Genomic DNA, 23,659 nt, shown 5'->3' on the forward strand with positions numbered 1-23,659 from the left:
TAAATACGAAACTCTACTGCCTTCATTTTCAAAGGCTGCTAGAAAATGTGATGTTAGTGTTAGGACTAATATTTTGTTAAAGTCTTGGCTAATTGGATCCACTATCCAGCAGGAGTTATTTCCCAGCCCTTAGGGTAGATTTTGGAGATTTCCAGGAAAAAAAAAAAAGGATCCATGAGCTTTCCCTTGGAAATACAAAAAATGTAATGAAGCTAGCTGTCCAAATAGGCCTAGTATACCAAAAAAAATAAAAAATAAACCTATAAAATGAGTCATATGAGTTCCTAGTTGGGCACTTTGCTTTTACAACTAGTAAATGCTCGCAATCATTACTTTATCATGGTTCTGTCCCTGGGTGGCTATGGCAAGGGTGGCCCAGTATCAATTCTTTTATAGGGATGGTGTTAAAACAAACAAACAAATAAACCCCTGGTGAGGGCTATGTACCCAAATAACTGCCGGTAAACATTCAGTGAAGGCATCCCCTGCTCCCTGGGGACAGTATTTGTGCAAGCAGAGTGCTGACGTTTCCAGGAGAATCTCGCTCCTGGGATTTGAGATGTGCGCAATCAGAATCCATGAAGGGCAACTGCCTTTTCCACATGGGGCTGAAAATGAGTTCTCTTTTTTATAACCTCAAGTTTTATTCAGTCACCAAACAGCTGCATTGCTTCAAGAAGGGTATGCATGCATTTAATCAATAAGATAATTAATCTGTCTGCCTGAGTCTTTAATTAAATGTCTACCTCTGAAAAATGACCACTGCTGCCTAATGGTTGTGCTTCTCGGATATTGGCGTGCTTGTGTCCTTAAGTAAGGAGTGCCCACTGGTCTCCAGCTCTTGACTCTAGTTCTCCCCTTGCACAAACCATATGTCTGATGCCTTCATAAATCACATTTTGGAATTGTTTTTCCTGGATACCTGTCACAGGTGTCACTTCCCCAACTTTGGTGGATAACTCAGGGTGGTTTACTTAGGACTGATGGAGACGACTGACCAATGTCAGGGAATTAATTTGGTACATGCCAACTCAGAATAAATTCTTGTTCCTCACCATGAGCAAATCCCAGACAGCAGTTTAGATGCCCATTTACCGACATTACAATATTAAGCTTTAAATATATCAGGTAACTTCTTTTAAAAGCTGGAAGCCATTGCATGATAAATGTCAATGATTCATTTGTGTTATTTGCCATTTCTCACCTTTGCTGTGTTCTTTATTGCTTCCTTAACAGATTCTGAGTCCCACCTCTTGACCTCTCCTGGCCAGCTTCCACTGATCTCCTAAGTCTCATTTTCAAGTGACACCTCTCCTAGGAAATCTCTGACTCCCGCAGGCTTCCATAATAGCATAACTTTTTATTGCTATCGTTTATCCTATCATAATTATTTAAAGTTGTATCCCTTCCATTAGACAGTAGACTTCTTGAGGACTGAAACATTGATACACACACACATACACACACACACAGCAGACATCTACCACAGGGTCTAACCCAAAATAGGCATTAAATTGAATGGATGAATCGAATGCATTCAAATGAGTGCAGACAGAGGGAACTCAACCAGCCACCCAGACTATCTGGAGACTTTAGTGGGACAATGTGTAGAACTAAGGTGTTGGGATAAGGTGAAAGACTTTTCATGAAGAAATGTTTTTAGAACATACAAGAAAGGAAAAACATTAGCCTTGGTCCTAAGTAGTGGAAAGGAACTGATACAGGAATATTTGGGGATCCACAGTGTGCTAATCACATTGTAAATCAATCTACCATTCCAGCAGGATTAGAGAACTCCGAAAGAAACATCATGTGGTTACTCAATTTGGTGAAAAATGATGAAAAAACTGGAAAGGAGTTATTCACAGCTTTTTATTATCTCCATATTGCTGTTTAAAAGCACTTTATAGTACACTCAGGAACAAATGGATAACTCAGATCACCAACCAGCCACTGGAACAAAATCCCTATGTGACTCACCAGCCCAGTGGAAGAGCTGTCAGAGGCTGGGGCAAAGACTTTGAACTCAGCCTGTCTGGGTTCAAGACTCAGTGTCGCTACTTTGGGAAAGGTACCAAATCATAATGAACCTCAGTTTCTTTATCTGTGAGATGGGAAAACCAATATCTACTCACAAAACTCTGAGGAAGGCATCCAGTACAGTGCCTGGCCTGTAGTAAACACTCAATAGATGGATGCTATCATATTTATCAGGAAAAGATCTTTTGCTATTATTAGCTTATTTTTTAATGAAAACCTGTTTTGTCAAGGAGACCAGGAGAAGAGCAGATTGAGGTAATATAATACATTTGTTACTTCTTCCTAGAAGTCTTTCCCCATTAGCCTCTCCACTTACTCCGAGAAGGACAGTGAGGTTTTTCTAGAAATGACAGTACTTTTCCTTCCTGGAGCTAAGAAAGGAGCCCTGGACGCATCTGCTGACAAATGAAAAGGGGCACTGATGAAAGGACCACAACCTCTTCATCAGCTCCTATGGCGTTGGGTAGCTGATTCGATCTGTGGTGGGGAAAGAGTGGGAGGGGTGGGTGATGATCACGGTCATGAGTGATTCATCACAAATTCACCTGGACTCATAGGATCTTTGAGGATCGTAGCTGGATAGGCATAAATAAAACATTAAAAGTTTAGGTATTCGGGCTAGTCTAGATCAGTTTTCATCACCAAGTGCTTTCTATAAAACAGTTGTCGCACAAAATACTCCATGAAACGAGATTCCCTGTTAAAGAAGTCTGAGACATGCTACCACTCCCTCTTGGAATTTCATGTCATTTGTTTATTAAAAGCTCTTGGAAGCTCTGCAGCAAAGAAGAATGCTAATATTTTAGGCTTTGTGTGTCCTACAGTCTCTATTACTCAAGTCTGTCATTGTAAGCTGAAAGCAGCAATAGACAATATGTAAACAAATAGGCATGGCTGTGTTGCAATAAAACTATTTACAGAAACAGGTGGTGGCTGGGATTTGGCCCACAGGCTAGAGTTTGCTGACCCCTGGCCTAGGCCATTAACCTCATCAAAGCATTTCCTTTGGTTGTCAGGAATGACACTTTAAGGTGGAAATATTTGGTAACACTTCACAATAGTCCTACCTCCCAAAATGTAACACTAGGAGGTTTTTCTTTGAGCACTCTAAATCTTTCTGTAACACAGGCAGAAGGGCTGAACCCATTATGAATCCACATCAAGAGCAGATAGGCCACTATATATAGATACTCTTCATGAATATACAGATCTAATTACCCATGAAATCCGTCTCAGGGATCTGGGGGACATATACTCACAGCTTTCCAGCTGCAACTTGCATGTCTGTGTGTCCATGGGGTATTTAGAAAGGTCCATGTTGCATGCAACCGTTGTTGTGATTCTAAAAAAGGAAAAATGGGTTCGAGAAGAGTGTTATGGGGATGCTATAGAAAGTATATGCTCCATTCCAAGGTCCACCCCAAGAAGACTTTCCTTTTGACTCTTAAAGTGGATGTGTGGTTTGGAGCCTGTGTTCAGAGCATCCTTGGGGTTTGCGGTGTTAAAAACCTGGGGTCCAGGTGGTGGAAGCTGGAATGCTTTCAAGTCAGAGGCAAAAGTTCCAATAACACTGTTGAACAGAATTAGGTATTGGCTTGAGATGCTCTCACATCTAGTTTTTTATTTCATCCTCATGAAAAACCTGTGAAGAGCTAGACAGCTATCACTGTCACTGTTGTGACCATTTGACAAGAGATTTGCTTAGGTTCAAAGAGCTCTTTGTGGCAGAAGTGGGACTGCAGTGCAGGTGTCCTGGCGGTGCTGGGCTCACAGGTTCCTCTCCTTTAGGGGACCAAGTTGCAGAGGAAGTGGAGAGTGGCAGAGGGCACTGGACACTGATTCTTGGGGCTCAGACCCAAGAAGCTCAATTAAATGTGAGTTAAGCCCTCACACTGGAGATTCCAATCAACAGATGTTAATTTTCCTTTTTCTTCAATGTTGCGCATTTTTACTAAGCACCTCTTAATTATTAGGCACTGTGCTAGGTACCTGGGGGAAGTGGACGTGATTATGTCATCACTCTCACATTGATCAAGCTCACACTCCCTTAGGGGGAGACAGAGAATGATGACAGCTGCCATTTACTGAGTGCTGACCGTGGACCAGTTCCTGGGCTAAGTGCTTCATATGCACGATCCCTCTGGATTTTTACAACTGCTCTGTAAAATGGAAAATGTTATTATTCTCATTTTGCTGTTGGGAGAAGCAAGGGTTGTTGAGTAACTTGCCTAAGATCACCGAGCTGCCGAGAGGCAGAGCAGGGACTTGTACCCAAACCTGTCTGACTCTAGACCCAGTATATCAGCCATCATCCATGATTTGTAATTCTTACACAAGATAGTCTATGTAATGTGCCCTGATATAGACAGAGGCACATGTACACACACATATATGCTGTGGGAATGCTTGGAAAGGATTCGTTAATTTTGACTGTAATGGGGTGGGGATGGGGGATCAAGGGAGACATCTGCTTAGGCTTCTTAAAAGAGTGTTGGGTGCATCTCAGGAGTGTCAGATGAACAATTCAGTTTACTGATTAGCTCCACCCTTGTTTTAAAATGTCAGTCTCTGACTGTTTTACATGGGATTAAAGATCCACCCTGGGAATATCTGGTTCCTGGTCCTTTCCCTGAGGCCTCTGGGTGTGTTAGGATTGCAGAGTCTTGAGAGGCAGAAATTTGCCCTCTGCCAAGAGCTGCCCCGGGTGGCACCTTACTAAGGGGCACCTCTCCTGTTCCAGCCAATGATTGGCTGGAAGGACTTTTGTCCTCAGGGATTTGGGGAGGGGACAGAGGGGAGCCCGTGGCTGCAGGTGGCAGAGGCCTTGGGGCACTGCATCTAGATCCTCTGCCTGTACTAAAATGGCACAGATGAGTTGAGGTGTATTTTGGAGCTAGCCCAGCTCCACTGAGCCCCACGAAAGGAAAGCTCCTCACAGGCCCCTCTACCTGTTCTTGCTGCCTCATTCACTTCTTCCCTTGCCAACTCCCATTTACATTTTAAGATCCAGCTCGGAATCCTCTGAAAGCATCCTCTAACATCACCCCAAACCACTAGCCCCATCCCTGACTTGGGGCACCTAACTCCCTGGCATTCCTTTGTTTGTATGTCTGTGTCCCTGGGGACAGGACAATGTCATATTCAGCTCTCTGTCCAGCACAGAGCCTGGCACAGAGAAGGCATTTGGTAGATGCATGAACTGAACAGGGTTGAGAGGGTGCCCTTCTGCTAAGGGGGCCAAAGAAGCAGGGTGACGGGAGAGTCAGGCCTCATAGTGGCTATTACAGTGCTGGTCAGAACTGTCCAAGATGTATCTATGCCTTGTCTTCCAGTCATGCACCCTCCAACCCTGTGGTGGCAGGTGCCCCCTTACCGAAGAGCATAGAGGACTGTGCCATTGGAGAAGAGGCGGATGAGCCTGTTTCCCACAGTGACTTCATGGAGGAAGGACGTCTTGGATTCCACGATGTACGTGTCGGGGACCCAGAGGAACTCAACGAGGCGCGCGTCCAGAGTGAAGCTTTTGTTGCCTTCGAACACCAGCCGCGGATCCGTCCAGCGCTGTCGGAGGTATATGGTGGCTGTGTAGTCCTGAGGGTGTGGGAGTGGAATGGATCAGGGGTTGGGGCAGAAGCGCCCCAAAAATGGAAGGAAAGGGGGTCAGGTCTTACTCTCTGTCCCTACCTCCACTTAGACCAAGAGTAGACATTCGTGGAGAAGGTTATGTTTCAGGGTGGTAGCTGGTAGGAATAAGAGAACATGCCCACTTCATTCATTCTAGATAATTCCCAGTGGCCAAAGGAGACCCCATAGGACCGTGCTTGATGCCTAAATTTACATGGTCTGAAAGCTTCTCTTGTCCCAAGTCACAAAGTCTCCACCAAACTGTGGAAGTCTTGGTGGGCTCAGTGCTTGGGTGATCCACGATTTATCCAGAATGCACAGCGGCCCTCTTGGCTAACTGCCTTTAGTTCCACCTTGTCTTTAACATGCTTTCTTAAGTGAGATGATTGTTGAAAGTATCCAGGCTTCCCCACCACACTTTCATTCTTTTCCTCAATTTTTATCCCTCACCGAATGCACCACTCCACTCCCTGGTTTCCCTTCTCTTGGCCTTCAAATCCAAATTCCTCCTGATAGTCAGACGCTCTGTATAATAAGATCTCTCACTGTCTGGATTTGAGGGATAGGTTTCCAGCTTCTGCCATTCAGAATGGAGGAGGGCTGACAGTCTTTCTAGAAATTTCTGTGTTTGAGTAGCTCGATAGTATCTCCACTAAAAAGCAGAGCAGCTCCTCAGGAGGAATCTAAAAAGATAACACTTACCATGTTACTCTCTGAAATGCTGGAAATACTTGCAATGTCGAGAGTTAGTGCTATCTGAACTGGTTCTCCTGAGAATGAAGAGAAAACAAGAATGGCTTACGTAAATTACAGAAGTAAGAACTGCTTGGTGGAAAATTTTTAAGTAATGTAAAGTATATAAAGTAAAGGTTAAATTCTATCCTTCTCCCTCTCAGAGTAGCCAAGGTGTGTAGTGTTCCTTTCTTTTCTATGAAAAATGTGCAAAAATAAAAAGCAATTCTAATACATGAAAGAGAACACACTGTATGTCATTAGTGCATACTTTAAAGCCCTCAGGGGTGAAATATTTACTATTTCTTACAGGCGGTATTTGCAAGGGACTAATCATTTAGAAATTTAAAAGGGATTTGGAGTGATTGTGCACAGATTGTTTTTTTTTTTTCCTTTCGCTCTAGCAACTACATTTACCACAAGACAGCTTTTGAGGTTGCTCCTGATTGAGCTCTCACCTACCTCCTGACATTTTCCTCCTCTTCCTTTACTCTCCAGCAACCTTGAACCATTCAGAATTCCAGAACCCTTCCTACTTGGGCCCAGGTACAGGCCTCAAACCTGGAGGCTCAGCAGGTGGGCCAAACTCCAGAAAGCACCCGTCTTTTTAGCTCTCAAGACAGAGGCCTGGGGCTGCCATTCTCGGAAGCCTGCCAGTGAAGTCTGCTCTGCCTTAGGCCGGTGATGTGAAAGGAAGCCCAGGAGTCAGAAAGATGTGCATTTAAATCTCAGCTCTGTCACATCCCGGCTCTGTGATCTTGGAAGAGTTACCAAATCTTTCAGAGCTACAGTTTGTTTCCTGCAAGTGGGGGTCACACTAAGGACCTCACAGAGTGTGCTGGTTTGGATGTATTATGTCCTCCAAAACACCATGCTCTTTGATGCAATCTTGTGGGGGCAGACGTATTAGTGTTGATTAGGTTGGAATCCATTGATTGAATGTTTCCATGGAGATGTGACTCAATCAAGTATGGGAAAGACTTTGGATATTTCCAAGGAGGTGTTACCTTGGAAATACTTGCAATGTATTTCCAAGGTACTACTCATTCAGGGTAGGTCTTAATTAAATAACTGGAGCCATATAAAGGAGCTGACAAACTGAAAGAACTGAGAGCAACTGAGAGTGACATTTTGAAGAGGAGCTGCAGCTAAGAGAGGACAAAACGCCCCAAGAGCAACATTTTGGAGAACGCCATTTTGAAACGCAACCTGGGAACAAGTGGATGCCAGCCATGTGCCTTCCCAGCTAACAGAGGTTTTCCAGATGCCATTGGTCATCCTTCCGTGAAGGAACCCTATTGTTGATGCCTTGTCTTGGACACTTTATGGCCTTAAGACTGTAACTTTGTAACCAAATAAACCCCCTTTATAAAAGCCGATCCATTTCTGGTGTTTTGCAAAATGGCAGCATTAGCAAACTGGAACACAGGTCACGGTGAAGGTTAAATGACCGCTTCTTTGCACAGTGGCAGCAAGAGGGAATGTATGAGCAGTGCCTGCTGAGACGGGCATCTAGAAGGTGCTCATAAACATAGTTATCTGTACAAAGTTCCCAGCACTGTGTCTCTCAGATAACAACAGGGACTCAATAAATGGCATTTCCCGTCATTTTCTTCTCTCTTCCATAGTCTTACTATTTTTGGAAAAGGAACAACTGTACTCACCAGGTTAATAGATGCAATAGCATTCTCTTGCTGAAAATTACCGGCAGTGCCGCAGGCGGCTGTGACAATGCATTAACCAGGAAGAGGAGGGGTGGAATTAAAAGAAGCTTAGAAGCATCTAATTGGTAGGAATCAGACAAAGTTACCTAATTATAATCAAGGAAACCAAGCCAGGGACTGTAGATAAGACATTTGGAAGTGGAGTTTTAGAGCTGACGCAATTAAAAAATAATTAAGTGTTAATACTTGGTGGAAAAGGGGAAGGTCTTTGACGGCAGATGCTGGAAGGTACTGAAGTGTGGAGCTATGTGGCTTTCTGCTCTTATAAGCAGCATGGTGCAGTGTCAAAAAGAGGAGCTTGGGGTCAGAAAGAGGTATTTGAATCCCATGCTGGTTACTTCCTAGCTGTGTGACCTTCAGTGAGTTGCTAAACCTCTCTGTTCTACAGTGTTCTCACCCATAAAATAGGGCTATTAGTGCCTACCAACAGGGGCTGTGTTAGGTAGGTTGCAAGATCCGTTTTGAGTTGGTGAGTATTAGTTGTCCTCCCTGAGGAATGTGGAGAAAGGAAAGCACATAAAACTCCAGCCCATTTTTTTTTCTTTTTTTTCAGTTTGTTTCTAGACAGTCTAGTGCAGGCTGTGCTTCAACTGGCTTTTCTAAGGCCCAGTGCTTGCTCTTTCTTCCCCTTGAGTTATAAAATTAAGCTGTACCACCAGAGGGCAGCTTTCTGCTGGGAAAGAGGTCAATGTCAATTCTTGGAAGGTGTTCTCTGGTGGCTGCTTGCAAAACTGCTCTTTTGGGCTTAGTCTCTGAGAAATCCTATGGAGGTCTTGTGTTTTAAGGACCTGGATGAACAGATATCATATAGAGCAATGGCCCCTCCATGGGCCTCCAGGCTACTGCACAGATGTAGGCTTCTTTAAGAGGCAGAGTGGCAGGAGGTCTGTAACAAGGGGTGTGGGCGTGGTGCCATTCCCTCTTTCTGACTGAGGAGCCTTAGCCCCATTTTCATTCCAGCTGGTCCTGCTCCCCAAACCCCTTGGGTCTGCCCCTAGCTCCCTGTTCTCGGAATGAGCACCTTGCCCAAGGGCCCTGCATCTTGTGGTCAGTGAACAGGTGAACAAGAAGGCCAGCGTCTTGGCCTAATGGTTTGGGATTTGCCACACAAGAGAAATTGTTGAGTGGAGCTGACCAAGCTGTGCAGACTCAGATGCTTGTCATTAGCGTTCAATAAGGCCTGGGAAGATCAGGGTAATCTGAACCTTCCATAGGTCCCATAACAAAAGACCCCAAGTTTTAATAGGATGCCATGAAAATGCATCGCTGGATCTCCAACTGATGAAGGGGTGTGATTGCCTGAGGGCCCCATATGCTGTGTTCTGAAATCTATCATCTTATCTGCTCTGAGGCCTCTGTTCCCATGTTCTGCGTCCAACCAGTGACTGAGCTCGAGCAGGGAAACTAAGGCAGGCCTGTTCCTGGGAGGCGCAGAGACAGCAGATTCCTCTGATGGGTGATTGGGCTCAAGGACTCCCTTCTGAACACACTTAAAACTGTACTGCAGTCTAAGACACTCACACCCAACCTTCCTTCCTTTCTTCCTACCTTCCTTCCTTTCTTCCTTCCTTCCTTCCTTCCTTCCGTCTCTCCTTGCCCAGGGGCCAGACCTGTGTCACAGCCCGACAGTTCTTCCAGCAACCCTTCCTCCTGCCCATTTCCCCTCACAGCCATGGCCTCAAGAAATATCTTGCTTCCCCAAATCCCCTCTTGACATCTGCTCCTTAGAGGACCCAAACTAACACTCAGATATGACCAGAGAATTTTATCATCTGAAAGGAGGGGCAGGAAGGGAAAGGGGTTAAAATAGACTGCACCCCAACAATGTGGCTGGTACTGTGCTTCATGCTTCTGCCCATCACCTCATATAATCCTCCCCATGAGGTAGAAGGTATTAGCCCCATTTTACAGAAAGCAAAACTGAGGCTCAGAAAAGTGAAGGCACCTGCAGCAGAGCTAGGAACCAAATTTAGGTTTGTTCAACTCCAAGGCTCTTTCCAGTACTTTCTGCTCCACAGAACGAGGCTTTAGAGAACACCTTGGTTCAATCTATCATTTTGTAAGTAGAGAGACTGGGGCCCTGTGAAGAGGTATGTAGTTGACCTCATTCCCTCCATCCATCTCTCATCCTTTTCAACAAATATTTATTGACAACTTGCCATATGCGGAGCACTGAGCTGCTGCTGGGATTAGTGAGGTAAATGAAGCAAGACTCCTTCAAGGGGTTTGCAGCCTAGCGCTGAGACAGGCACAGATCCAGTTACAGGCATAAAGTAATAAGGTAATGGCTATAATTTGGAGGTGTGTTCAAAATAGTGTGAAAGAAAGGGATGGAGCTTGGAGGAATCAGGGGAGGCTTCCCAGAGGAGGCAGCCTTTGCTATGAGATGTGAAGGAAGATTGGCATCTTGCCAGGGGGCAAGTTGGAAGGAGCAGTTCCAGGTGAATAAACAGCCTCTGCACAGGTATGGAGGCCAGGGAGATCAGAGAGCTTTTGGGGCCCAGTCTGGTACATTGTGTGTGTGGGGGGGGGGGGAGGCATTTTGGGGAAGGGGGGGAAAAGTGAGACTGGAAGACAGAGTGAGGATGGGCTGGGAAGGGCCATGCAAAGCACTCTGGACTCTATCCTGAGGATGTTGGAGTGTATTCAAGTGTTCTGAGCAGGCAAATGACCCAGGTGGGCCATTCAGGTGGCAGGGTGGAGTGTTAGCCTGGAGCGGGCAGGCTAGAGACAGGAAGATCAGGTGGGGGAGTCGGGATGGGTGGGACACTATGAGTTCCTTGAATAGACACTGGAAGTGGGGGTAGAAGGAAGACATTGCAAGAAAGGTTCTTAGGAGGTTCTTATAACCCTCTCAAAGGGGAAAAGTATTTCCTTATCCTGCTGGCAGAGAGACAAAGCACCTTCTCCAAGGTAGCATGAAAAATCATTGGCAGCGTCCATTATCATTAAGCAGGCTGCAGATCAGAAAACAGAGTCACCTGAAACTTCCTGAAACCCTGCACTTCAGAGAGTCTCCATTCCTGTCCTTTTGAATTGAGGTCCTGGGCAAAAAGGATAACCTACCACCAAAATTGGGCCTGAGAAATTTGTTGTATCCTGCTGTGAGGTTCTCAAAGCCAGGCAGGGAAAGCTTGTCACTTCTGCTGACCTCGATGTTAAAGTGACTCCCCTGGACGCACATCCTGGAAAAGAAAGTGGATTTCACTGCCCATGCTGGCTTACGAATGCAGAAACATGCCGACACATAAACTGGAGCTTGTGTTTGCATGGACGTGTGTGTGTGTGTGTGTGTGTGTGTGTTTGTGTGTGTGGTGTGTTGTGTCCTTGTACCAGAGGTGACTTTCCCAAAGAAAAATTTCTAATTTTCAGCTGCTGATTTTACATCCTGACACTACTCTGTTTCACCACCCATTTGCCATAAATCAGAATGTCATGGTAATTCGGGAACCTCCTAACTGTCTCTCAACAGAGATGGGGGGGTGGTTCTTCCATCTGTGACATTTTGGAAGTTCGAGTTGTCTAGATGGGATTAAATAGCAGGAAGCTTCCAGGAGCTTTGGGGAGGTGCATGGACCAGATAAGTAGGAAGAGCTTCCACCCCTCCCGCTGTGCACCCATATACAAAGCAATTCAGACCAAGGCCACTTTGGGGTAGCAAAGCTCACCTTTGAGTGAAGAGACTTAGACACAGGAAGATCAAGGGTAGACTGGAGCTCATGTTGAGTTGCCGCTCACACAGAGGTTTAAAGTAGGAATCACCTGGGGAAACAGATCAGGCAGGGTGGGAGCAGACAATCCAAAGGGCTCACCTACTCCCTCCCGGCTTCTCTCTCCCGAGGCTCATCAGTCGCCGCATTTATTCAGCACCTGTGGGGAGCAGCCTCTTCCTACCCCTTTTGGTTAAAGATTCTGCTCCCTGCAATCACCTGGGGGTGACTTCATTTTTCAGATTACACTTTAAGCCCACCCTAAATAGAGGCTGAGGTCTCGTTTGGGGAGTGGCTCACCAGCACCAGAAGTGCAGCCAGTCCCCTCTGTGCTGCATAATTGGGGAGCCCCGAGACTGTGCTTGCCGTGGAATGTGGTGACTTTGCCAAGAAAGACACAACTCTGCACTCACGCTGACTGATCCTGCTAGCCTCCTATTTATCCCAGGGGTCTATGCCTGTTAAGCAGGTTATGTAGGCAGGAAATAAAAACTTCCTGAGAACCTTCCATGTGCCAAGTAATGCATTAGGTGTTTTCCCACAGATGATCTTCTCACTCCATCCTCACAATGGTCTGTGGGGCGGGCAGGATAACTCCTGCCTCACAAATGAAACAGAAACTCAGGAAAGAACGGCATGCTGGAGAATGTCAGAGGAGACTTGGAATCCGGAGCTGGCTGCCTCGCTGCCTGGTGCTCTCTTCCCTCAGGACTGGCTAAAGGTCTGTGTTTTGTCAGCATGAGGACATGCCCAGACCTGATTCCTGGGGGGTTTTAAGCCTTGGAGCTGCTGTGGGTGAGCATCGTGGGTGCCCAAGGACCTCAGGGAGGCCTGGCCCGGGCCTGGCTGCCTCCGGTTTGGGAGGGGCTGACAGATACTACTTTGAAAAACCAGGTGGGCAGCCAGGCAGGTAGGCCTGGGGCTCATCATGCAGGTGACAGTGCAGTGAGGGTTCCCAGGCATGGGGGGAGGTGCCCTCCCAGGCAGCCCCAGGGTGGAGTGTATCCTCCTCCGTAAACCAGCCACATCCATTCTGGGGCTCAGGGTGCAAGTCAGCAATTAATTAAATAAATATTATTTTAATTACAAAGCCAATACATGCTCATGGTAAAAATGAAAACAAGACAGAAGTGTATAAAGCTAAAAGCATAAGTCCCTCCCTCATTTCTTCTCTCCATCTCACACCTCAGAGATAAACACTGTTAACAGTTTGGCTTTTCCATGCATATATGTTTATATACACATATATCTCTGCAGGAAGAAAAATATTAAAAAGGAAAAGTGGGGAGATGGCATGCATATTTTCTGCTTCTTACTTTTTTCACTTCTCAATAATAACAAGTATTTACTGAATACTTAATACATGCTTGCATCCTCCCGAATCCTCACAACTCTTTAAAGTTGTTACTATTAGTCTCTTCATTTTACAAATGAGAAAACTGAGGCTCAGAGAGGATAAGAAATGTTCCCCAAATTATACAGCAAGTGAAGGACAGAATTGAATCCAGGTAAGATGACCCAAGCACTCTTAATCACTGCCCCATACTGCTTCCCAATATCACAACACCTTTCCAGAGAAGTTCATATAGATCTGCCTCATTCTCTTTAATGGCTGCAAGATATTTAATAAAATGAATGTACCAACATTTATATAACAGATGTCCTATTTATGGGTACAAGGTTATTTCCAAATTTTTACTGTTAAACAATCAGTAACGAACATCCTTGAACATAGCTAAGTTCCTATAATTCTGCACTTTCATGTTTCTCTCCCTCAAAGCTTTCCTTCTCACTCATCACTCAGCCATAAAATCAACTTTATCTATCCATCAATGATCATGTTCTCATCTTCCTTTAGTCCATCTCCCCAGCCCCTGTCCTTTCCCTGCCTCCAGCATCAAGTTTAAGATGGTCCCATGGTACAGCTCCCACGACTTCAATTTTCCAAAGGTTTAATGAGCTCCTCCCAGGGACCAAACTCATATGAGGCACCCCCATGGCTCCAGCCTAGTGGAGGAAAGAGGTGTGCAAGCGACAAAGTGACGTTTCCTGTCCTTTAACAGGGACAGGGGCAAAAAGATACTCAGTGTGCAAAGGAATGAGTGGTCAACTCCAAGGGGACAGGGTCAGGATGGAAGTCATAGAGGGGGTCATTTCAATCTTGAAGATGATGTTGCATTTGCCAAGTGGGCACAGGTATGGAGGCTTGCCCAAGGCAGTCTCCTATTAGCTATGCTCAGTTTCTTCCCCTCCAGCCCATGGCCCTTCTGTGGCTTCTTCCTTCCTGTCCTACAGGCCTGAATTAGCTCTGTCTTCATTTTGGAATATTTCTCAACTTTTCATCCTCCTATAGGAAATTGCCCTGGGTCAAGTGCACTGGGAAACCATCAAGATTCGGCTCTAAGACGCCTATTGGATAGTGCTTTTGCTATGGTCAAGTGTACATTAGAAAGAGAGAAGCTTCTGGGCCTCCGAACCTCCTCCAAGAAGTCTCATGCTGGGAGAACCAGAAATATGATGCTATTCCACCCTGCCTGCTCTCCTTAGTTTTCCGAGCATGTCTTGTTTTGTAACAGAAGAAGAAAGAAACAGGGAAAGCAATGAACGTCCTTTGAACGGCTGCTATGTGCCAGGTGCCATGATCAGTGTTTAATTTCATTTAATCCTCATGACCACCTTGCCCAGTAGGTGTTAACTTATATAGCTGAGGCTCAAATTGGTGAAGTGATTTGGCCGAGGTCACACAGCAACTAAGTGGCCATGATGAGATTTGAATCCAGGTCTTCCAGGTCCCTGCTCTTTGCCCTGCATCTGGGAGTCGTGCCTCCACATCTCCAAACTGGACTGGATTCCACTTGGTCTTGGTGATTCTTACAGCAAACTCATCTCTGGGCATCTACAGCATGTCTTAAGGGGTGCCACTGGTGCCAGCCCCCCAAGTGTTAGAGAGACCAATCTCCGAGTTTCAGACAGCCTGAAGGGAGGCTCAGGTCTGATACAGATGCTGGACATGGCATTTAGGGGAGCCATGCTCTGAGTTACTGAAGGGCAGTACCCTGAGGGTTGTCCTTGCACCACCAACACAGTGGAGATTGTGGCTGGGATTGTGCAGCCATCAGCATCTGCAGCAGATTGTCAGGCTCCAGGAAGCTCCTGAGTAGGGGCAGACATTGTGCTCTTACTTTACCCTAAGGGGATCTCTAGCTCAAATCCATCCTCAACTTACAGGGCTGGATTCTCACCTTCATAGTGGAATCACTGAAGCCCGGGAAGATATGGGAGGGAGAGAGATTGAGGGCTGTTAACACCCATTTGACAGATAGGAAAACTGAGGCTTGGAGAAGTTAAATGACTCAGGTGTGTCTGAATCCAAAGCTCAAGCTCTTTATATTAAGGCCCCATGCTGCCACCCGGGCTGTGAGCCAGCTGTAGTTTTGAATTTAGGGTGCTCAGTTTGGGACACGGTCACCTAGGTGGCTGATAACACCTTTCCCTGGACTGGCTGAGAAACAGTGTCGTTTCAATATGCGTTGGATTCCACTCCTGTTCCCAGAATCTCCATCATGTAAATACTATGGATCCCAAACTCGCCACACTCTAGCCGCCTCCTTAGTTTCCATCCTCAGCTGCTTAGGTGTGGACAGAACCATTTGCTGGGGAGCAGAAGTAGAGCCTCAGTTAGGTTGAGGGGAGGAAAAACATGATTACCGCGGGTCCACCTCAGGAAAAATCACAGAAGATAAACTTGTCCCGTGTGCCCTATGTCTACCAGGCTTGGCTGGTTGGCAGCAGCAGAGGGCAACACCTGCAGGCTCTAGTGTCAGACAGAGGAGCCTCTACTCTTGGTTCAGCCACTTGCTTGAGATCATGTTACTTCTCCCTGAGACTCAGTTTTCCCCCCTGTAAAATGGGATAGTCACCAGTGGTTCTTCACACAATGTCAAGAGGGTACCCGTGCCCGGTGCAAAGTAGGGGATCAGCAAATTCTCGGCCCTGCCTCCTTCCCACAGTCCCACCAGGACTTGTTTTAGGATCTCCTCCCTTATGCTCCCCCCAAAACCAGGAGGGCCCAATAGTTCCCTTACCAGGCAGCTGCAGGGGGCTCCGTTAAGGCAGATTCTTCCAGCCTTTGGGCTGAGCTTTCGGGAAGGGAATGATCTCCTGGGCCCCCAGGGTTCTCCCCATCCTCAGCCCTGATCCCCCCGGATGCAGGCACAGGGGCACTCTCTGCTGGCTGCTGAAGTAGCCGTCTGCGGGGTTGACCCAGCTGCTGAACCCGACTGGGCTGAGACTTGGGGTGGGCGGAGCCTCTGCAGCTCCTCCCTTGGGCGGAGCTCTGACCTGCTCTGTGGGAATCTTCTGTCGGCGGTGGCTGCAGGCTGCAGGCTGCCGGGGATTTGATTCCGAGTTCGTGTCTCAGCTGTGCTCCTGGATCCTAGCCATAAAAGACTCACGAGCCCAAAGACCTGTAAGAGTCAGGTAAAGAGGATGACTCCACCCACCATGCCTGGAAGATGAGCCCCAGGTGCTGAATTTGGAGGACACGCCTCCATCCTGGTGGACTGGAATGTGAGTGAGCTGTCTAACCTTGCGAAAGGCAGTTCACCTCCCTGGTTTTCAGCTTCCCTGGAGAACTTGAGCATTTCTAGAACTGAATCCTGGTTGTGCATTTTAAGAGCTTCTTTGGGATCTATAGATGCTTTAGATTGGCGGGTCCCAGGACCTAGTGTTTTCCACACTGGGAAGTTTCAAAAAGAGATTTACAGGCCAAAATGATGCTTGGCTGGTCAATGGAGGAAGAGGTGGGAGAGAGTCTGGGAGAAATTTGGCTAGATTTCTAGAATCCCTGTCCCTTCCAAAGAAGGTTCTTTTATGCTCTGCAAAGCCCCTTGACGAGCACACCAGAGATGGAGGCCTCCTTCCTCAGTGGCCTGTTGAACCTCCTAACAGAAGTGCTGTGACTTGCTGAGCCCCAAGTCCTCCCCCTCGCTATAGCCAGAGGCCCCGAAACTCACTCATGGCCCCAGCCTCGTGGGAAGGACAAGGAATTCCCTGGAGGCTTGACATTGCACCCCGAGAGAGGTGGGAAGCAGTGAGGGACCTGGGAGAGAGCTGAGGCTGTGGCAAGATGCTCAGTGGCACCTCCCTCCCTCCTGATAAGCATGGCCAAGCTCCTGCCAGATCTCTGCCATCCCCCCCGGGACAGGGGTGGGGAAAAGAGGTGGGAGGCAGGTGAGGGTGGGGAGGCCGGGGGATGGAGCTGCAGGAGGTAAAAGAGGGTGAGAAGCTTTCTAAGCCAACTCGGCATGTGGGCTCACTGCCCTCCTCCCCTACTTGGGACATGACTCCTAGGGGTGTAAGTCTCCTGGGCAATGTGGGACATGACTCCCACGGAGGAGCCTGGACCCAGCATTGTGGGATTGAGAAAGCCTTGTTGACCAAAAAGAGGAAGAGAAGTGAAACAAAATAAAGTTTCAGTGACTGAGAGATTTCAAATGGAGTCAAAAGGTAATTCTGGAGGTTATTCTTATACATTATATAGATATCCCTTTTTAGTTCTTAGTGTATTAGAATAGCTAGAAGGAAATACCTGAAACTGTGGAACTGCAACCCAGTATACTCGATTCTTTGTATGATTGTGAAAACCTTGGGGCTCCCACTCCCTTTATCCAGTGTATGGACAGATGAGTAAAAAAATGGGGACAAAAAGTAAATGAATAATAGGGGGGTAGAGGGGTATGGGGTGTTTTTGGGTATTCTTTTACTTCTATTTTTATTGTTTGGAGTCATGAAAATGTTCGAAAATTGATTGTGGTGATGAATGCACAACTATATGATGATAATGTGAACAATTGATTGTATACTTTGGATAATTGTATGGTATGTGACTATATCTCAATAAAATTGCATTAAAAATAAAATGAGTATTGATAAAAGACTAAAAAAAAAAAAAAAAGAGTGGTAGAAGGAGGGGAAGGATCTCCCCATACAATACCCCATAGAGGCCTCAGGCTCCAACTACCTTCCTTATTGTTCCTCTGGACCTGGGCTAGCCTTGTAAACATTTCTGTGCTGGTTGGTAGGGCCTGGGAATCTGAGGAGAAAACTCTTTCATTTCTCCTGAGAGGCCCCACTTTCACCTGGGTACCTGCAAGGTGGCTGGAACTGGAATGGCCGGGGAGCCAGGATCAGTTTTTCAGTTTGCCAAAGCTGAGGAAATGTAATATAACAGAAATGGGTTGGCTTTTACAATGGGGATTTATTAACTTACAAGTTTACAGTTCTGAGGCCATGAGAATGTCCCACTCCAGGCAGCAACAGGATGATACCTTCTTCCTGACAAAAGGCTGCTGGCATCTGGGGCTCCTGTCACATGGGAAGGCACATGGCCACGTCTTGTGGTCCTTCTTTCCTCGGTCTCATTGCCTTCAGCTTCTGGCTTTTCTCTTTCAGCTTCTCTGTGTGCTTCCCTCTGTTTTCCGTGTGTCCTTTATCCTCTTATAAAGGACTCCAGTAGGAGGATTAAGACCCATCTTGAATTAGGTGGGTCTCATGTCCATTGAAATAACCCAATCAAAAGGTCCCACCAATAGGTCCCCACCCACAGGAATGGGTTAAAAGAACATGACCTTTTCTGGGGTACATATAGCTTCAAACCATCACAATCAAGTTCCCAATGAATGGAAAGTGGTTTGAGACTTTCCTCAGAATTTCCAGGATGTCCTTACACAAAACAAAGGCTCAAGAATAACGATGACAATTCAGAATTGGGAGGTGGAAGTGGAAGAGGGTGTCCTCCAACTGGCTAATCGGATGGCTTTGGGCAAGTTACTTAACCTCAGTTTCCCTATCTGAAAAATGGGAATGATGATTTCTCACAGTGTTGCCGCAAGGATAAAGGAAGGACAGATGTGATAGCATCTGTGAAAGCACCTGGCACATTGTAGATGCTCAATAAAATGTGCCATTAAATTATTGTTCTTTTTCTCCTGATGTTGTTAGGATCGTCTCATGTTTGTAATTATCCATCTAACCATCCATCCAAGAATCTATCTAAGTATCTATCTTTATCGATTTATCCATCTATCTATCTCTCTATCTCTCGATCTATCTATCTATCTATCTATCTATCTATCTATCTATCTATCCTCTATTTAGCTCTCCCAATCAGATTGTTAGCATTTTCATTGCAGGGACTTGCATTGTACTTCCATGGGGGACTCAGTAAATAAGTCAATAGGTTGATTATACCTGGGACCAGAGCAAACCACACCTCAAGTTAATAAAGGTGTGATAAGTGGTCTTATCTCTGAGTTCCAAACAATGCTTCAGTCTAGTGCCAGCCTCTACTTAGATTTCCTTCCCATCTACTGAAGAAATGCCCAGAGTGGGGAGTTTCCAGGGTAACCCACTTCCCCTCCGGTGGTCCCAGGCAGCCTTGCTCCTTGGTTCCTGAGCGCTCACCACCTCTACTCTGTCCAGGGCTGCCTGGTTTCCACAGCATAACCTCTGATCCTGGGATGCCTGAGCTCTGCGGTATTTCAGGATATTCAACTACCAGAAGCACTGCCCACGCATGACTCACCCCAGTCTCTGCGTAAAAAAAGAATACCCACCCTCCTAGAATGTGTTCCAGAAAAACAAAGGTCAGAGAGAGCAGGTATGCCTCTCCACGTGACTAAATCACAAATGCCTCCAGGATAATAGCAGGTCATAATAATACTGTGCATTTACAGAGTGCTTTGCAGTTTTCAGAGTCTTTTCATGTGGATGTGCCTTATCTTATTTGAGCCACATAATAATCCTATGAAGCATTATGTCCTTTATTCTCATTTTGCAGTCAAGGAAGCTGTACCCAGAGCCACAGGGCCACTAAGTGTAGAGCTAGCACTAAGAGGAACCAGGAGTTAGGATTCCCATCAGCCACACCCTCTCAGTGGTGGTGGGGAGTTCAGAGGAACAGAATTCAAGGAAAGAAGGGTCATCTGGGGGACCACAGTGGGACAAGACTATCCAGCAGCCATGCTTCCAAGAAATGCTGCCTGTCAGAACCGGACACCCCACCTAGTGACTCTCTCCAGCTGGGAATTCTGGGGGCAACTTTGCCTCATTTTCCCCCGTCCTCTGCTCAGCTGCTGATTGAACCCCAACTGAGACATCCTTCTCATCCTGTCTCATCTGCCAATGCCATGGCTCACATCTCCTCCCCTCTGAGACAGCGACTCCCAAGAGAGGCGAGCAACACCAGGCCCTGCCCAAGACAAGCCTCTGGGTGGGGGAAGAAAATACTAGCACGTCTGTGACTTCAGACAGTGGAAAAGACGTGGTATTTTACCAGTATTTACTATGTGGGTGGAGACTGGCCTGTCCCTAGTCTGCGTGACCAACTGTCTGAGGTCACATATAGAGGGGCTGGGACATACCATGCTTGCTGGAGGATGGAGCAGGGGCATCAGCCGTGGGGGGCTTGGCCTCTCCATGCATGTCTTTGCTTCCAGCATGACTTGACTTTCTGTCGTTCACGGGGGCCAGGGTAAATGGATTTATGCTTTGTTTGAACTAAATTAACCTGAAAGAAATGGAAAAAGGACTTAAAGAGAGTCCTGGGGCCGGGGGGTTGGGGGGTAGGGGTAGGGGGGTGGGAAACAGACAGAAGATCACACTAATAATGCAAAAAAGAGGAAAATGGTAGAGCTGACACTTCGCCTGCCTTACCTTCCAAATGAAGAGTTTAGTGGTTCTCAGACTCTTATGAAAAAAATGCAGTTGATGAGTTTGCAAGAACAACAGATGGACGTCAGAGAAGATGGAAATGTATAGCTAAATTTAAACAAAAGCCTTCGCATAATTGGTGAGTAGGACTGGACAATTAATGCAGCGATTTAGTAAGTCTGTTTGGATCCCTGCACCTTACTGAGGTATCTTTTTTTCAATTCTGAGAGTTATTAGAATCAAATATCAAAATAATTTAAACTTAAACCCCGACCTTCTAAATGTTGTACTGCAAAATGTTAACATGAAGATATACAGACATAATAAAACATATCACCTACATTGCACTCACTACAAATGTTAGTATTTGTGATGATGTCTTTGGATCAGACTGTTGAGGATGGCCCTGACTGTTCTTTTTGCCTCCAATTTTGCATTCTCCTCTTGTCCACCGTCCACACATCACCAGACTGATATAGTAAAAATTCAGAGGGCATCTAGTTACTTCTCTGATTTCAGTTCTCTGGTGAGGCAGCTTCTCCTAGAAAAGGAGTCAGCCTAAATGCCTGGGTGGTTCAGAGCTGTACTGTCCCAGAAAAACAAGTTCTTAAACTTAATCCATTCCTGTGGGTGTGGACTTATAAGTAGGACCTTTTGATGAGGTTACTTCAGTTAAGGTGTGTCCCACCTCAGTCAGGTTGGGTCTTAATCCTATTACTGGTATATAAGTGGAATGAAACTCAGAGAAAGAGAGAGAGAGAGAGAGAGAGAGAGCCACAGGAAGCAAAAGGCTGAAATTCAATGGAACCTGCAGGAGAGACGACCAGGTGCATTGTCATGTGAGAGACAAAGGACCAAGGACCAAGGATTCCAGTCTTCAGGAAGAAAGGATTGCCTTGATGATGACTTAATTTGGGCTTTCTTTTAGCCTCAATACTGGGAGCTAATAAATTCCCGATGTTTAAGCCAACCCATTTCATGGCATTTGCTTGGGCAGCCAAGGGAATTAAGCCCATTTGTGAACTGCCAGTTGTAATTTCTAACCAGATCAAGACTAAACTTGGTTTCCTTGGCAAACACTGTCCATCTCTCCTGGACAGATCTCTTGCTGCATCTTCCCACATACTTTCTACATTGCGGTCATTTCTAATTTGCACTGGTCTTTGTCTTTGTATTAGTCACAGTTCTCCAGGGAAACAGAACTGACAGGACCGACAGGAGATATATATGGTAAATATTATGAGATGTGTTATAGGAATTGGCTAACATGACTTGGCAAATCTGAATTCCGTAGGGCAGGCCACAAGCTGGGAATCCTGATGAAGCTTTCAGTGAATTCCCCGGGAGAAGCTGTCTGGCTGAAATAGAGAGAGAAATTCTTCTTTCCAACTGCTGAAATCATCAGTTCTCCCTTTAAGACCTTCAACTGATTAGATGAGACTTCTCTGCTGAAGGCAGTCTCCTGTGTTGATTGTAGATGCAATCAGCCATAGATGCAATCAACTGACTAATGAATTAAATCCACAAAATACTCTCACAGTAATAATCAGGCCAGTGCTTACTTGACCAAACAACTGGATATCATTACCAAGCCAAGTTGATACATGAACTTAACCATCATACCCTGTAATTTTCCCTCTTTCTGGCCAAGTAACTTTAGTCAAACTCAGCCTGGTTCTGACATCACATCCTGTGTGCAGCACATCATTGACCTGCCTGACTCCATCACTGAGCTGAGTGCTCCCAAGGTCAGGTACTTTGTTTTATTGAGTGATTCATCCCCAATACCAAGGTCACCACCTCAGTCACATAGTGGGTCCCCTCCAATTCTATTGAGCCAATGAATGAATGCAACCATTGGCATGGCACACTCGGGTAACAGCAGTGTATCAGCTCTAGTATTTGCTTCTAATTTCTAACAATAATAAATGCCTACCTTCTCTTTTCACCCTTTGCCCCCTCTCTGCCCTCCCCTCAGCTCCAAGGTGTAAACTTTCAGACTCTATGTGCTTTAAAGATTGGGGTAAGAAGAGCAGCAGGTTGCAAAAGCAACATTCTTGGCAATGTCTGCAGTGGAGAGAAACCATGCAGTAAATTCAGTGGTTCCCGAAGTGTGGCCTGCACAGTGGTGCCTGTATCGGAATCACCAGGGATACTTGTTCAAAACACACATTCCCAGTCCTCTCCACAGACCTATGGAACCAGAATCTCTAGAGGTGAGGCCCAGGAATCTGAATATTCATACACACTGTGGATGATTCTTATACATTCTGAAATTTCAGGACTGCTGCTGTGATGAATGCTTTCCCATTTCATTCATTCATTGATGCAGTTACTAATGTAGCTGAGGACCAACCCATTCCATGCCAGGCACTGTACTAAGGGCTGGTGGAAAATTGTTGACTCAGTCTTACCTGGTCCTTCCCCTTTTGGAGCTTACAGTTTCGAGGTGGAGACAGACAGTAAATAAATAAAATACCCAGATATTTAGCTACAACTTGTGATAAAAGTTTCCTTTCTGAAGGAAATAAACAGAGTGCAACAATAGAGGTTAACGGCAGAGAGGATAATGACAGATTAGATGGAGTGACCTGGGAAAGTCACCTTTGAGAGATGATGTTTAGGGTGATTCCTGGAGGATGCGAAGGAGTTAGCTGTGTGTAGAGGACAGCGGTGGGGGTGGGGGGTAGGGATAGGGGGTTCAGGGGTGGGGAACTCCTTGGGCTCAGGGAACCCCTTGTGGGAACACCTCCTCTAGGGAATGAGTTCTGATTGGAGGAGCAGCGGAGGGTTGGTCTGCAAGCTCCTCCAGTGTCTACAGTAACATATGTCCTAGGTTAGACTTTGACCACTTCACATGTCCTCGGGGTCAGCCAGACCCCCACAGTCTGAGATTTCTTAAAGGGGTGGGGGTGGGTTGATGGAGGTTGGGGCTGCACCCACTGGCTCCTGGAGGCTCTTGGCGTTTCTGTAGCCTTTGCTGCTTTGTTCTTCTTCTCTTAGTCAGTCTTTTCTTCTGAGCTCCTAAGTCATTGACACCTTTAGAAGACTGTGCCAGGAGCTGAGGGTATATGCACATGAATCAGTGAGGCAATGTTCCAATAAAACTTTATTTAC

General features: G+C 46.2%; 1 protein-coding gene across 3 annotated transcripts in view; it reads right to left on the reverse strand.

Moving 5' to 3' along the window:
• Positions 1–16,115, reverse strand: part of LOC119506335 (gamma-aminobutyric acid type A receptor subunit pi) — a 29,445-nt gene extending 13,330 nt beyond the window's left edge. Inside the window, exons 1-6 of one of the 3 annotated variants that reach the window (XM_037799337.1) lie at positions 15,916–16,115; positions 11,789–11,882; positions 11,187–11,305; positions 6,367–6,434; positions 5,414–5,631; positions 3,300–3,382 (exon numbers count right to left, since the gene is read on the reverse strand). In XM_037799337.1, the coding sequence (XP_037655265.1) occupies positions 3,300–3,382; positions 5,414–5,631; positions 6,367–6,434; positions 11,187–11,305; positions 11,789–11,841 (541 nt within the window). In that variant the 5' untranslated portion in view covers positions 11,842–11,882; positions 15,916–16,115. The other 2 variants (XM_037799339.1, XM_037799338.1) reach the window with 2 other exon arrangements.
• Between the last annotated feature and the right edge of the window lie 7,544 nt (positions 16,116–23,659).

This window comes from Choloepus didactylus, chromosome 11, assembly GCF_015220235.1.
Source record: "Choloepus didactylus isolate mChoDid1 chromosome 11, mChoDid1.pri, whole genome shotgun sequence".
Classification (NCBI taxonomy): Eukaryota; Metazoa; Chordata; class Mammalia; order Pilosa; family Megalonychidae; genus Choloepus; species Choloepus didactylus.